This window comes from Paroedura picta, chromosome 13 (assembly GCF_049243985.1).
Source record: "Paroedura picta isolate Pp20150507F chromosome 13, Ppicta_v3.0, whole genome shotgun sequence".
NCBI classification, from domain to species: Eukaryota; Metazoa; Chordata; class Lepidosauria; order Squamata; family Gekkonidae; genus Paroedura; species Paroedura picta.
Window position 1 is genome coordinate 33,782,091 of NC_135381.1, and position 16,585 is coordinate 33,798,675.

Here is a 16,585-nt window from a genome sequence, read left to right on the forward strand (position 1 = left end):
TACAAGTTCCACACTCATTGATTCTTTAAATATGCAAGTGGCAAGGAAATCAATGGGCCATGTTCAGAGCTGGTGAGAACAAGCTGGCTCTTTCCTCTGTTCATGACCAAGCTTGGTGTAGTGGTTAGGTGTAATGGTCTGGAGTGTGGACTTCTAATCTGGCACGCTGGGTTTGATTCTGCATTCCCCCACATGCAGCCAGCTGGGTGACCTTGGGCTCCCCACGGCAGCCCTACTCCTTCGGGTAGATAAAAGTGGCATATAAGAACCAACTCTTCTTCTTCTTCTTCTTGCTGTCCTCCCCTTCCTGCATGCATTTGCATCATATGGGTACACCAGCCTTGGGTATATAAGCTGTGCATACATGGGCCCTGCCCAGGAAAGGTAAAAGAGCAGCGTCCCTAATCAAACAATGTATATAGTTTGTACCTGTTAAGACCAGCATGCATGGGAAGGGAAGTGCTAGTACTCTGCCTACCTTTTATACACACTGGCCTTGGACAAATATAGAGTATTTGTTCAGAGCAACAGGTGAGCCCAAATTGGGAGCAAAACAAGGCAGTTCTCATTTTTGCGGCCAGAGCCATTGGCTTATTGCGAGCAGGAAATTAGAAATCATTTTTGCCTGCTCCAAAGTGCTTCTGAGATGTTAGCAATTATTATAAACAAAAATTCTCTGGAGACCAGAGGTTCATCCCAGAGTTTATGCTTGGATGAAACCAGGCCACAGACAGATTTATTTTAATAACACGGGAGGAGCGGACGCTAGATGGGAATGAATTGCAATACAAATGTTCTTTTTTTTCCCCTTGCCATTCAGACGCGAGAAAAAAGTGAGAATGCTGCAGCCCAATTACCTATTCCCATACAAGTTCCTTTTCTCTCCTGACATGGCAGGGAGCTCTCTCTCCATCTCCAGCCCTCATTTCATTTTTTTTCTTCAAATTCAAACAGCATAAACTCTATGAATGTTTAAGTTGTCAGGGTAACAGGGCTCTGCCTGACTCGTCACCCCTCCCCTATATGAATGAGAAGCTCGCACATGCAAAATCCCCTAAAAGCCGCAAACAGTACAATTTTAATAGAATGTACATTCTGTGGAGCATTTTTAAAAAAAAAAAAATCAAAGGAACAGATTCTGCATACAGCAACTGAGGCTATAATAGGAGGATGGGGAGAAAGGAGCTTTAGACAATGTAAATTTGGTTCCAAATGGATTGCTTCCTCAAAAAAAAAAAAAAAACACCCACTCCTACATACCTTTTTATTAAATGGGCTCTGCTGTTCACATAGTTGGAATCAAAGGAGTAGTTTTCAGTCTGAAAAGAAAGGGGGAAAAAACAGAGATGGTTACACACGTTATTCATCTGCTGCGTTGAACAGCTCAGGGCTCAGCAGCGAAGACGCGAAGATCAGGGGTAGTCAAACTGCGGCCCTCCAGATGTCCATGGACATCTGGAGGGCTGCAGTTTGACTACCCCTGCCATAGATCAACGGCCAGCGCAGAACTGAGGTTCGGGTGACAACTGTGGCCTGTAAGTGCCAGTAGCTTATGCTGCTATGGATTCATTTCCAGCATGCCTAAAGCCCAGGTACACAATGTGGGACCAGCCGTCTCCAATTTCCTCAGCTTTTGTCTTCAGCATATGACCTCAGGAGTGGACAGGGGTGTTCCGGTGGTCTCAGAACAAGTGCGACTGTGGGGCTGTGCTGCAAATCCATGCTGCAGGATCAGACCTGGCCCGTGACACCAGCAAAGCGCATCAGTTCTCCTGCTGAATCCTCCTGCATCCAGGACGTCATGGATGAGCCAACATGCAGCATTGCCACCACTGGCCAGGGCTTCGTCAAGTAGCCAGTGCAGGGCTGGAAGAGCAACTAGGATTAGGCCGTGCTTGAACCTAGGTGCAAGTGGCCCTCTGGGATAGTAGAAGCTCTCCTGAAATGTCAATGGTCAGACCGTTTTTGCTAGCTCTTACTAGGTTGGAGAGGGACAGATGACTTGCCCTAAGAAAAGCCACCAGAGTCTCAGGCCTTAACAAGATCAGTCCGCACACATATGATGATTTAAGCTACCCTGTAGTTAACAATGAAATCAGAGTCCAGTAGCCCCTTTAAGACCAACAAAGATTTATTCAAGGCGTGAGCTTTCATTTTATTCAAGGCGTGAAAGTTCATGCCTTGAATAAATCTTTGTTGGTCTTAAAGGGGCTACTGGACTCTGATTTTCTTGTGCTACTTCAGACCAACAGGGCTACTCTTTTGAATCTATCCTGTAGTTAACAGTTATCTGCAGTCAGCCAGCATCACTGAAAACTACACAGGAGAAACCAAAAGTATATCCCTTAAATTGGCAGGGTTCTCCCTTTATATTAAAGAAGCATTGCCCACCGATTCTAATCATGTTTACCAGAATGCTGCATCCAAAACATTTCCCAAATTGCATTATACAGGCTCAATGGGCAGGGCCCAGATCAACACAGTCCTGCTATCCTGCCTTTGGTCCACCTCTTAAGTTCAAACAAAGCCTAAATGTGTTTAACTATGCTGCCTGGTATTCAGGTGATTGTAAGATGCTTTGAGACTCCTTCGGGCAGTGAAAAGCAGGGTATAAAAACCCAACTCTTCTTGTTCTCTTCTTGCCCTAGACTCTCCCACTGTTTGTCATTTCCCCATACACTTACTTTCTTTCTTTCTTTCTTTCTTTCTTTCTTTCTTTCTTTCTTTCTTTCTTTCTTTCTTTCTTTCTTTCTTTCTTTCTTTCTTTCTGTCTGTCTGTCTGTCTGTCTGTCTGTCTGTCTTGTCTGTCTTGTCTGTCTGTCTATCTGTCTGTCTCCCTCTCTCTCAATTCACTGTATGGGCTGCCCAACGGTCTATGGGTAAATCACTTGGGGAAGGGGAACTGGGTAGACTAGGAGGCCAGTGATGGAAGGTGTCTACCATCAACCATAAGCCCAGTGGAATAACTCTCTTTTCCATGCCCTGTAGGACCGTAGTAAGTCCTGCAGGGCCTGGATCTCTGCTGGACGAGAATTCTACCAGGTTGGGGATAGGACTGAAAAAGCCCTGGTCAACAGAAGACACACTTGCTTCCAGTCTGGACCACCAGGAGGTTTGCTGCTTGAGAACAAAAATCTCTAACAGGGGTATACCAGGAGAGGCGGTCTCACATGCACACTAGGGTTTAAGCTACTATTTAGACTGGGGCCGGGGCCTGCCATTTGGTTTCATTTATACTTTGATCCAGCATGCAAGTAGATGGCATTATTGTTCCTTTAATTAGGAAGCAAGTGCGTTAAAGCACGGGTTGTCAACCTGTGGTTCTCCAGATGTTCACGGACTACAATTTGCTGGCAGGAGCTCATGGGAATTGTAGTCCATGAACATCTGGAGGACCACAGGTTGACTACCCCTGAGCTACAGCATCTCTGGATGCAAAAAACGCTCCAGTAGAGGCATGGCTTGGGTGGCAGCTGTCCCTGGTGCTGAAATGAGTGGACCGAGTCTGGAGAAAGATCTCTCATGACCTTTCAGTTCAAATTGAGTGCTTCAACAGAGGGGCTGCAGAAGTAGTGGCTGTCCCCAGTGTAGTTTCTCATGAGCCGGAATAGGGAGGAAAAGGCAAAACAGATACATTCTCGCTAGGCACAGGGAAGTTGGAGAAGCTGCATAGAGAACTCACACAAGCAGAAGAAGGTGTCTCCTACTCAGTAAAACTTATGGTCATGACTGGCTAACCTGAATGGGCTCTCCAGGATCTCAGGCAGAAGTCTTCCACATCACTTGCTGACTGATGCTAATGGGAGATCCTAACGATTCGATCTGCAAGCTACGCATGTCATTTACCCCAAACCACAATGGGTGTGAAATGGATTATGTTGGACTGGGGAGACCATGATTTAAGTTATTCTTCAGCCACACTGTTCTGAGGATGACATTGGCCACAGGCTGAGCCTGTTCTCATCACAGACAGGTTATTTTTCATTCATTCATTCACTCATTCATTCATTCATTCATTCATTCAACTTCTCACCCACCACTCCCAAGTGGCTTGTGGCAGGTTACAAATGACTGTATAAGAAACCCCCAATAAAATACCCCTTAAAACCACAGACAAAAATACATCAGATAAGAACAAGACGTGGCAAAACCATTGATTCCCAATTCTGTCCCTGTAGAGAAGGCAAGGAAGGGCAGATAACTTCAAGTCCACCATTCAGATGACGATGTCTTTATCCTGAGGGGGGTCAAACACATCTTCCTTAGCGCGCCGGCCTCAACCATAGACCTGGCGGAAGAGCTCCAATCTTGCAGGCCCTGCGGAACACTGAAAGCTCTCGCAGGGAAGCTCCCACAGGGTTGTGAAGACTAGATAGTAAGCAGGCCAAAAGCGACGGTTACTATACCCTGGACTCCTCATGGACAATGTGGGGCTAAAATGTTGCATGATTTAAAAACGAATAAATAAACCTCATTCCGTTCCCCAATGTTGCAAGCCCTGTTCATTATTCAGAGCCTTTCTGAGTACCAGAATGTCTCCAATCAACACTCCGCGTATTTGCAAGCTTCGGCCAAAATGAGAAACTTGATTTGTTATAAAGAAAGACTCACGGGCTAGGAATCCAAAATAGTTCACTGCTTGTCGCCAGCTATGCCAAGGGACAGAAACACCTGGGCACCACAGATGGGAAAGAAGAGCTGGCATACAGCATCACACAGGCTGGCCCATGTAGTACAGCAGCAGGGCGTTTGACTGGCAGTGCCTACCTCTCTTGCAGAGCCCCTTTTGCCGAGAGCCAGCAAAAGATCCCAAGGGGCAGATGAGAGCCCTTCTTCTGACAAGCCATTGCTTTATGATGGACTTACAGCCCCCTCTCAGCAAGAAAACCAACACCAAGTCACCCCAAAGCCTTCAGACTCTAAATCTGGGGGTGGAGGGTCCCTTTTAAAAAGGCATTTGAAAACTCCAAGCCCTGTTGATCATTCCATAAACATTTGGCAGAAAAATGGCTGGCTGCCTGCCTTGGCGACCACAGCACCATTTGCCGAGAAGAAACAATGCGATCACACTCTGTTACAAAAACTAATTGCTTTTTAATTCCCTGGCAGACCCCATTTGTGTGTGTCAATTTGACGGAAAGTTCAAAAGGTGTTTTCTTATTAGCGTATAATTAGCGCGCTAAAATATTTACCGCACAGATATGTAAATGGCAATCAAGGTACAATCCCCAGCTGGATTTTTTTTTTTAAGTTAAAATAGGACCTTGGTAATGCGTCTGAAACCCTTTTATTGTATTAACCGGGGGGTGCAGCGCACATACCGATAAACCGAGCTTTCTGTTTTAATACGGAGGCGAACAAGAAAAACAATGCATGGGACTTAAGATTCCGCAGGGCAGCTGGGAGGGGGGCAAGCCAATCGTGGAGGTTTTTCTAGCAGTGGTGGAACATGGAAAGGCATTGCCATCTCTTTCAGATGGGCAGAGGCTGTGTAAAACCTATGAACCTTGCTCGGGCATGGTGCTGTGGAGATGCTGCGTGTGTCGAGCCCTGCTCCCCTATGCCGTTCCAAAAAGACAAAGCACCTCTGCCCATTTCTTTTCACGCAGAAGACCTCAGACGTCTCTTCATTTACTAGAAATCCTGTCCTTCCAGCTGTTTTCCATTCTCCGGAGAAAAGGCATGAGGGGGAGGCATTCTGAATGAGGGAACCCACAGAACAGGGGGGAAATAAGGGCCTCACTCCCCTGTACTATTCTGCCTTCAAACAGGCAATTTCCCCATGGCTGTGGCTAATGGTAGAAGTCCCAAGGGAATGAGAGCCCCAATGGAATGTCCAGTTTAGGCTGCAGATGGGACCCAACAGAAGCGTATTGATTTACGTATTTTAACTCCGTTTTCTCCCCATGGGGACCGAAAATGGCATACAACAACAGTTTCCTTTCCTCCATTTTATCTGTATAACAGCAATACTGTGAGGTAGGCTAGCGAATGACTGGCCCAAGGTCGCCAACAAGCTGCCATGGCAGAGCAGGGATTCGAACCTGGGTACCCCCAGATCATAGTCAGACACTTTAATCTCAACACTATGTGGACTCCGTTGGGCCTGGTTTGTCAAAGTGAAGGTCTCTGCCTAAGCACATTTATTCCAGATGGTGGTTTAGACCAGGGGTAGTCAACCTGTGGTCCTCCAGATGTCCATGGACGACAATTCCCAGAGCCCCTGCCAGCATTCGCTGGCAGGGGCTCATGGGAATTGTAGTCCATGGAGATCTGGAGGACCACAGGTTGACTACCCCTAGTTTAGACTTCTCATTCATGTTGTTTGAACTTGAGTTCAACTTGGATTTTGCTCCCCTTCCCTGCGATTTGAAACTGCATGCCTTCCTTTTGGTGCCATTTTTCAATTTCTCACAGTCAGTTTTTTGCATCAGATGTACACATTAAGAAATGGTGCATGAATAAATCAGATTTATGTCCATTCAATGAGTATTGGTGGTGGGAAGTGGCCTGTAAGGTTTTCAAGGCAAGAAGAAGAGCTTTTCCATACCCAGACTTTCATTACTTAAAGGAGTCTCAAAGCGGCTTACAATCACTTATCCTTCATCTCCCCACAACAGACAGCCTGTGAAGCAATTGAGGCTGTGAGAGCTCTGAGAGAACTGTGACTGGCCCAAGGACACCAAGTACGGGGACTAGGGGGACGACCTTGCAATGGCTGATCTCCTTTCTCCAAAACCGGACACAGAGGACTGCAGTGGGGGAAGAGTTGACTGCCCCCCTTTGTGCTCCCTTGTGGGGTGCCGCCTGGGGCGATACTCTCCCCCATCCTTTTTAACATCTATATGAGCTCTCTGGCACAGCTGGTCTGGAGTTTTTGATTGGGTTGTAATCAGTATGAAGATGACACCCAGCTCTATCTCCTGATGGATGGCCGGCCGGCCAGCCTCCCCTCCGGAAACATTTGCCAGTTCTTTGGGAGAAGCGTCTGGATGGCTCAGGACGGGTCACCTGAAACTCAATCCCTCCAAGATGGAGGTCCTGTGGCTGGGTAGAAAGGGACAGGATCAGGAAGTGTGTCTCTCCTGCCTGGATGGGGTGCAGCTTATGGATGTACCTGTGGCCAGGAATTTGGGGGTGATCCTTGATCATAGAATCATAGAATCATAGAATCATTGAGTTGGAAAGGACCTCGTGGGTCATCTAGTCCAACCCCCTGCACTATGCAGGACACTCACATCCTAATCGCTCATCTACTGTAACCTAGCACCTCCTTGAACCTTCACAGAATCAGCCTCTCCGTCAGATGGCTATCCAGCCTCTGTTTAAAAATTTCCAAAGATGGAGAACCCACCACCTCCCGAGGAAGCCTGTTCCACTGAGAAACCACTCTAACTGTCAGGAACTTCTTCTGGATGTTTAGACCGAATTTCTTTTGAATTAATTTCATCCCATTTGTTCTGGTCTGTCCCTCTGTGGCAAGAGAGAACAACTCTGCTCCATCCTCCATATGGCAGCCTTTTAAATACTTGAAGATGGTTATCAGATTCCATCCCAAGTGGCATTTTCCCATCTACACCAGGCTCAGCTACTAGCACCCTACCTGTCCTCCGACCACCTGTGTTATCCCAGCCATGTGAATGGTAGCTCCTAAATGATTGGCTAAATCTATTTTTCAGTCTGTTGTCTAAGAATTATGAAGGAACACACACTGAACTGTGTGAATGGGGGGATAATTTCGGGTGTGGTGGAAAACAGATGTTATTAACAGCACCACAGATTTTGAGACAGAATACCAATGAGAGACAAATAGAGGTGGCTGACTGTTACCTGCCTCTGCACAGATGCCTTCAACTTAAGTGGTCTCTCACCCAAATCTAACCAGAGCCAACCCTGCTTAGTTTCCAAGACCAAATGCAATCAGGCCAGCCTGGGTCCTACAATAAAGAAGGCCCATACAATAAACAAAATATATTTTAAGATAAAAATGGATCTGTAAAACAACAAGTGGAAAGCAGAGAGCCAAAACTATAGGCAGAAGAAAAAAGGAACAGAGATGAAATACAATAACTTGCTTGGGATGGAGAGAGCCAAGAGGGAAATGCACCTCTACAATCATCTGCTGTTGGTAAGGTCCAAAATCTGCAGATCCCCCTCCAGACACTCTCTGCCAGAGCTCCTGGCAAGTCGCCTGTGCTACGTGATGAAAGCATGACCTCACTTCCCATTTTTTGTAACTGCTTCCCTTCCGCTCTGTCTTAGTAATGTATGATTCATGAGCACAATGCACAGACCCTTAAGTGTGGTTATTCCAGTTGTGCAGATGTTTAACACCGTGTATTTTTCCTCCTTCAAACCCCCCTTGATTCTCCTTTTCACAAGAACAGGTATAGAAACCGGAACAAAAGGGAACAGAGCAGCTTTCGTGTCACAGTCTATTAGGCTGTGGAAATGGTTCCCAGGGGGAAGCAACAGGAATTCTGCATTGCTTGGCTTGTTCCAAATAGAGCTGGACAAAGCACTAAGGAATATCCAGCAAGGAACAAGGTGTGTTGGTTAAGAAGATTTGACAGCTGTTTCGACTCAAAATCTGTGGTGCTGTTAGTAATAAGATCTCTTCTCCCCTTCACACACACACGTACAAATTATCCCCTCCAACCCCACACAGTTCCAGTCCGAGCCTAATGTGTGTTCCCTCGTAATTCTTAGACAACAAACTGAAAACTAGTTTTAGCCAATCATCTAGCAGCCACCATTCACATGGCTGTGACGTCATGGAAAGTCCACAAACATTTTAACTGCTCAGAGTGAAGGCACTCCAAATAGGATAGCGACAAGTGTTTCGACTGCCATAGGGGAGAAGTCCGTATTGATGAAAGAAAAACCTTACTCAAAGCTTGCGGAGCAGTGGATGGAGACAGAAGTGGCAGGAGCCTGTGAGAAACAAGAGCAAAGCAGGGAGAATGCTAGAGGAAGAGCCAAGAGAGGATTTGAAGACAACTAGGAGCCAGCTTGGTATAGTGGTTAGAAGCAGCGGCTTGTAATCTGGTGAGCCGGGTTTGATTCCCGCTCCCCCACAAGCAGCCAGCTGGCTGGCCTAGGGCTCATCACAACCCGGATACAGCTGTTCTGACCCAACAGTAATATCAGGGCTATTTCAGCCTAGCCTACCACACAGGGTGTCTGTTGTAGGGAGAGGAAAGGAAAGGTGATTGTAAGACGCTTTGAGACTCCTAGTAGTGAAAATCAGCATATAAAAACCAACCCTCCTTCTTCTACAAAACTCATACTAAGAAACAAGAGTACTACATATTTTTGGTAGGAAGGTGGTGAAAAGAGAGGACACTCATCTGAGACCTCAGGCCTTTCCCATGCCCCAGGTTTACCACTGCTTTTAGCTCACTCCTTATGTCCTCAGAGCTCCCCCCCCCCCTGGAAGAGCTACTTTTCTGTCCCTCCCTATGGCCATGATGAAGGAAGCAAAAAATAAACATATGCAACTTTAATGGTGCAATAAATAAGGAACGAGGGATGCATCTCCTGCTAGCATAATCACAGAGGCAGGACGTGCAGATTGGAGCAGGGGAGGGTGTGCTGGCAGAGGCTACGCTCCAGTACCGAGATAATACAGTGAGAGCCATGCTGGCTAAGTGTGGCCTTTTTCAAAAATCCAAAACACAGTATCAAATTCAAGAAAAACAGGCACCTCCCAGGGAGAGGGGCATTCTCCAGGAAAAGCTGAAGGGAGCTGGACTCATCAACGGCAGGGTTCATTATAGCTTCCACTGTGTAATTCAGCTGTATGCTCAACCTGGACGCATGCATGGGTTGGGAGGGGGGGGGAGAATCAGGCCATGCAATTCCTCCCTCCTCGCTCCTGTGTGATGACTCTGAATGCCAAATGCCTGGAGTCCCAGTCGGAAAAACACTTGCACTTATTTTGTGTGTGTGTGGGGGGGGGGGACTGATGCCAGCGTATTAGGAAAGTACTGGGAGAAAGAGCTTGCTTTGCCTAGGCTTGTGTGAAGGACAAAAGGTGGAACTATTGTGGCCCCAAGTTCGCTAACAGCTGCAAGAGTGGCTCAGGGAAGAAGCTGTGTGAGACAGGGGTATGTTTGAGCTGCACTCCCACCCTCCACTGGCACAAGGTCACCTGGCAGGCTTCATGTGGAAGAAGTATGGGGAATCAAACCCAGTTCTCCAGATTAGAGTCCACCTGCCTTTAACCACTATACCATGCTGGCTCCAATTGGTCCTCCCTGCCCCCTGCTGGGGCAGCACAACCTCTTTCTCACAATGGTTGCCACTTGTCCACATAGCTCCAATTTCAACATCACTCAGCGAAAGCTTACTTTGTCCACCCTCAAGACCAGGGATAGTCAAACTGCGGCCCTCCAGATGGCCGTGGACTACAATTCCCATGAGCCCCTGCCAGCATTCGCTGGCAGGGGCTCATGGGAATTGTAGTCCATGGACATCTGGAGGGCCGTAGTTTGACTACCCCTGCTCAAGACGCTTGGTGTTCATGGGTCCTACTGCTGCCTTTAGGAGACTCACCAAGATGTGTTTGCTAAAGTCTACCTGGCTGGTAGTTGCTTTGAGGCTGTAACTCTGTTTGCCAGGTGGCTCTCAGTTTGACTCCCCAGACTGGATCACAGAATCAGAGAGCAGGAAGGGACCATACAGGACATCTAGTCCAACCACCTGTTCAATGCCGGATCAGCCCAAAGCATCCTTGGTAAGTATCTGTCCAGCCGCTTTCACAGGGAGGGGCCAAAAGGTACAGTAGCCCATTGTAATCTCAGCCCATGCTGCTCGGGCAAGTTATGAGGCCTTAGCGCATTTGCAATCCAGGCTCCCCGAAGTAGCTACTCACATTCTCAGAGTTTGTGTAAGTTGTCCCTGGCCCTACATTCTCCATAAAAACCATAAATAGAAACAAAAGCTGCCTTCTGGCTATGAGGATTGCCCCCATCCCCCCGCTGTAGACACTAACAAGACTCCTGATTGTAGAAATCAGGTTCTTTATTAGGCTATTACTGAAGGGGCCGCCAACACACACTTGGCTTGAACTGAGAAGGAGCTCTCTGTCCAGGCACTAAACTTCTTTCGGGTGGTCAACCCTTCCTCCCCCCACAGGGTGACGCTTTGCCTTGAGGTGCAGATGGTCAGCATGGCCACAGTGGGGGCTGGTCCCTTAGCCAGAGGGGGTGGGGAGGAACCAGGTGCCAGGCTGGCTGGAGGGGGCACGGATTAGAAGGCTGCCTAGGGAATGAGGCCTACGGGCGAGATGCCCACGGATGAATGACTGCCCATTCCCTTAAAAGAAAAGGGATTGGGACAATACAACGAGCGAGCGCAGGCACACGGTATCCACCATATAGGCAAGGAAGCAAATCAAAATCACGTTAAACACGGCAAACACCACAAGGCTTTGACAGCTGGCAGAGCCGGACACAACTTTCTGCTTAGAACATTATTCCTTTCAGCTGGCTGCCTGAATTTCCCTCCGTGGGGCAACAGTTCGAGAGGACCTTCCAATCGCATTTTCTTCCTCCCTAAGAGGGATCAGAACCGCAGATGGCAAGGTCGTCGTTCCCCCCCCACACACACACACTTTTAAAGGTCAGACAGAGTCCAGAATCCATAAACAAGCTGCGAGAGGAGGTGAACCGTGGAGGACAGGAAGCCAGCGTAGGAGAGAGCTTTCACCTACTGGCTTCTCTTATGGGAACCTATCCCACGGTCTTGTGCTGTCAGATGGAGAGCCGGCTCTGGCAGCCCTGGCCTTGTCCCCACCTCCTCGCGCCAGCTGCTAATGCCCAAGTCATTTTGTTCCCACCTGCGCAAAGCTGCTTCCACTGCCAGCTTGACACGCATGTGTCGTACGTGTGTGCGCACGCAGGCCTGCCGATCCCGCTGGGGGTGGAAGGAACAGGGAAGGAGTCCAAAGATGCTCTCTGTGTGTGCCTGGAATTAAAAGGATGAGCAGATGGGAGTCTTCCTGTTAGGAGAAAATGTGAAATGCCCAGCCAAGGCTATAAATAAAGGACACACATTTGTAGGGGGGGGGGGGATGCTGAAAGAGTCATGTAGGACTGTTATGTTCTCAAGACAGGAGACAAAAAGCATTATAGACCTTTGCAGAAACACATTCTCTGAGTGTACAGACACTCCCAGGTTTTGGGTTTTTTTTTTTTACTGTTTGAGAAAGGAGGTTTTTGCTCTTTTTCATTTATCATGAAATTATAAAACAACCCCAATAACTTAACTGCACAGCTATAACCTACATTCTGAAAAATCCGCTAATCTTCCCCATCACTCAACCGCGCTTACAGTCACCACCTATCAAATCCGTAAATGCTTATCAAAGTAAAAAGCAAGCTAATATCAATATGCGTATAATCTTTTATAAATGTGTAGCTTTATATATTAAACGGTTCTGTAGTTTCCACAGATTCAGTAAGAGGAACATCATTTCTGCATGACATTGTGTGTGGTGTTTTTTTTACCCCAGAACTACTCAATTTAAGCCAAACCTGGTGAGAGAGATTATCAATCATTAAGACATCCCATAATTTTTACATGCAATCATCTGGAGTAACTGTTGAGATATGAAGAGTGTACTCTCTACACACACCAACGTCCTCTCTTATCTCTGATCTGCAGAGGAAGAGAGATTGCGGAATTTCCTAGAGTAACAGGGTGACCTGCTGTTGCCAAATGGAACTGTGCATACAAAATTTCACAATCACCGTTTGGATTCTGTTTCTAAAATCCGGAGTTTCTAAAAAGGGCTTCTTAAAAAGTTACATGTTAACTATTAACAGAAAAAGAGTTGGTTCTTAAATGCCGCTTTTCCCTACCCAAAGGAGGCTCGAAGCGGCTTACAGTCGCCTTCCTTTTCCTCTCCCCACAACAGATACCCTGTGGGGTGGGTGAGGCTGAGAGAGCCCTGATATCACTGCTCAGTCAGAACAGTTTTATCAGTGCCGTGGCAAGCCCAAGGTCACCCAGCTGGCTGCATGTGGGGGAGTGCAGAATCAAACCTGGCATGCCAGATTAGAAGTCCGCACTCCTAACCACTACACCAAACTGGCTACACCACCAAGCTACTGAACTCAGTGGCATACAAACTGTGGAGGCATTCCAATCAGAAGGCAGGACATTAAAGTTTTAGTGAGCAGTGGCAGTCTTCAAGCAAAGGTTGGAGACACACTTTTCTTGGATGCTTTAGGATGCTTTGGGCTGATCCTGCGTTGAGCAGGTGGTTGGACTAGATGGCCTCTATGGCCCCTTCCAACTCTATGATTCTATGATTCTAGTGTTAGAAGGACCCGAGTTCAAAATACCTCCCTCTCCCAGTTCTTTGCTGCTCTGTCATGACCCCCTAAAATGGCAAGTCAGTGCAAGTCAATTTCCAATGTTGCTTATGTTTCCTGCTTATATTAAACAATGGGTGAAGATATATGATAGAAAAAGAGAGATCACCATTTGGCCCTGAGCCACGAATGTGGCAAATCCCACTTCCTCCAAGCTTCGCACTGGAAATTGCAGAAGTGCAAAGCCAACAAATCCAATGTCCCCTGGCCCCTCCACCTTTTCCTGGCATGCCACTAGCATCCATTCATTGCTTGAGGCGTTTCAAAGAAGCAGCTCCATTCAAAAGTGTCAAGCAGTTTCATAGTGGATGGCTTCATAGTGACATCATGGGGAGCCAGCCAATGAGCACGGAGTACAGCCAGTTGCAGCTTCCGAGTTAGCCCATGGGCTTTCACCCTTTAGAAAGGAGGGTATCGAAGTGAGATCTGTTAACTGATCACTGACAGTGTTTTATTTCTCCTATGTTTTTTGTGAACTACAACGGAATTCCAGGGGATTGATTGGCTGTTTTGGCAGAGAATTATCATATGGCTGTATTTGGATGTGTTGACACAGTCTACTAATTTAACAGAATTAATTCTTTGCTATATATTCTCACTGTCATGATGGTAGTTCATAGTCTGAAGAAGAGTGCTTGCACTCAAAAGCTCACGCCTTGAATAAATCTTTGTTGGTCTTAAAGGTGCTGCTGGAATTCTGATTTTATTGTGCTACTTCAGACCAACATGGCTACACATTTGAATCTGTGAACTGTCTCTCACTCCTAAACTGAAATTCCAAAAAGAAAAAAAAATCTTACGAGGGATTGCTAGGAATTGTATTCCTCCTCCCTGCCCCCACGACACAAACACACAAACATACGCGTGCATTTGATTTCTGGAGACAGGCATTTTAACAGCAGTCCCATCAACCAAAAAGCCTCAAGCCCCCATGCAGCTAACTAATATATAATTTCTGAAAGTGCTCTTAGCTGTTGTCTTAGCAACACAAAACACAAATATATCAACAGAAACCCTCTGAATCACACATCAAGCAGGGACGTTTTAGAGGTACTAATCTGCACTTATTTATTTATTTGCTTCTTTAACCCATTGTTGCTTTCTGCCCATGAGAACAATGATGCCCATTAAGGACAAATGCCTCCCCCGTAACTGCAAGGCTTTCCTGGAATTGATGCCATCCGAGCACACCGTTGTGATAAGCCACCCAAAAGCTATGGAGGATAACTGAAAAAGGGTGTGTAATTCTTCTTTCATGCTGCACAAAGGGTTCCTTTTTTTCTTGTTTTTCAACAAAACCACCGCAGAAAAACGGGGGATTCTGAATTAATAAAATAAGAACCTTAAGATTCAGCAAAACAGCCTCCACCATTTCCCCCGATATTGCAATGCTCACCTGGGCAAGTGGATGCAAACGAGGCATTTATTGATTATGTCACTTCCAGCACAAATCAGAAAGCACAAGTATCACGATGGGGAAACACTCTTGACACACACCCAGAAACTAAGAAAATCATGCCCGGCAACCCTACTAGACATGGAGGTTTTGTTTAGCCCTCCTGCCTAACAACCACAGATAGATCTCTCCTCCGTGAATTCCTTTGGTGGTGGAAAGGGCCATCGAATCACAGCTGTCTAATGGTGACTCCATGGGATTTGCAAGGCAAGAGAGGTGCAGAGGCAGTTTGCCATGGCCTGCCTCTATGTCATGACCCTGGATTCATTCGAGATCTCCCTTGGACTATCCCCCTGGACTATCGAAGTCATCTAGCCCAGGAGTAGTCAACCTGTGGTCCTCCAGATGTCCAGGGACTACAAGTCCCATGAGCCCCTGCCAGCAAACGCATGCAGGGGCTCATGGGAACTGTAGTCCATGGACACCTGGAGGACCACAGGTTGACTACCCCTGGGCTAGATGACCCTTTATCGACATCCACTCTGGTATCCATCAGCACATCTTGTTGCAGTGAGTTCCACAAATCAACCATGCATTGTGAGATCGTGTATCGTTGTCTGTCTGGAATTGACTGCCCATCAACTCCAAAAGTTCTAGTTTTACAGGAGAAGGAAGGGGGAGTTCTCTCTATACCCCCCCCCCCTTTTTCAACCTCAGTCATATTCCTCCCTCTAGCCATTTTTTTTCCTAAGCTGAGATGCAGATATACTTTAGCCTTCTCTTGTCCAGAAGGCACCTCGCTGCCTTGGTTGCTCTTCTCTGCACCTCTTCTGAGCAATCCAGACCTTCTGGTGATGGGCTGATCAGCTCCAAGCAGTATCAAGGGAGGCAAGACAGCTGCCTTGGGCAAACACTTACATCCAAGGACGGCCTGGGAGAGCACCTAAGCATGATCAGAGCTGCATGCCAGAGACGTCCCCAGTCTGAATCTCACAAGGTGTCCAGTTAGGCAATGCCTACAAGACAGGAATGACTGTAGCAGTGGCCTACCTTTCAAGGATGTTGCTAGGAAAAAGCAAGGAAGTGAAGCACTTTGAAGCGCTAAGGTAAAGGTATCCCCTGTGCAAGCACCAGATCATGTCTGACCCTTGGGGTGACGCCCTCTAGCGTTTTCATGGCAGACTCAATACGGGGTGGTTTGCCAGTGCCTTCCCCATTCATTACTGTTTACCCCCCAGCAAGCTGGGTACTCATTTTACCGACCTTGGAAGGATGGAAGGCTGAGTCGACCTTGAGCCGGCTGCTGGGATTGAACTCCCAGCCTCATGGGCAGAGCTTTCAGACTGCATGTCTGCTGCCTTACCACTCTGCGCCACAAGACGCTAAGTACATGCAAACTGGGAGGGCCTGGAAACATATATAATAGAATTGATAAACACCTATCCAACAACATGTATAATTGTAGGAGGTGACTTTAATGCTAGAACTGGACCAGATGACAAGAAGCTTTATGTTAACTATAAAGCCAATGAACCTGATGACGAATATAGGGTGCTGCCTTATATAAGATACATGCAAATTCTTATTTATTGTTATGCTTTGTCTTAGGACAGCTCTACATTTTTGTGCCTAATGCGATTGTTGCATGTACAGCTCACTGATGCTACCCATAGCACAAATACGAAGCCTGTGCACATCTTTAAACATCTATGCATGTGCTCCTAAGAACTCCCAAATTCACACTGCAAGTGCTTGCTCAGGGCAACACGTAGATCCAGCAATCCTGCCTTCTACCGCCTTCCCTTTT

At 47.0% G+C, this 16,585-nt stretch overlaps 1 protein-coding gene across 2 annotated transcripts in view; it reads right to left on the bottom strand.

The window, feature by feature from the left end:
- Window positions 1-16,585, bottom strand: part of PCDH19 (protocadherin 19) — a 149,085-nt gene that overhangs the window by 67,297 nt on the left and 65,203 nt on the right. For both annotated transcript variants that reach the window (XM_077307386.1, XM_077307385.1), the window contains exon 3: window positions 1,261-1,319. In XM_077307386.1, coding sequence (XP_077163501.1) covers window positions 1,261-1,319 — 59 coding nt within the window. The remainder of the gene's footprint in view (window positions 1-1,260; window positions 1,320-16,585) is intronic.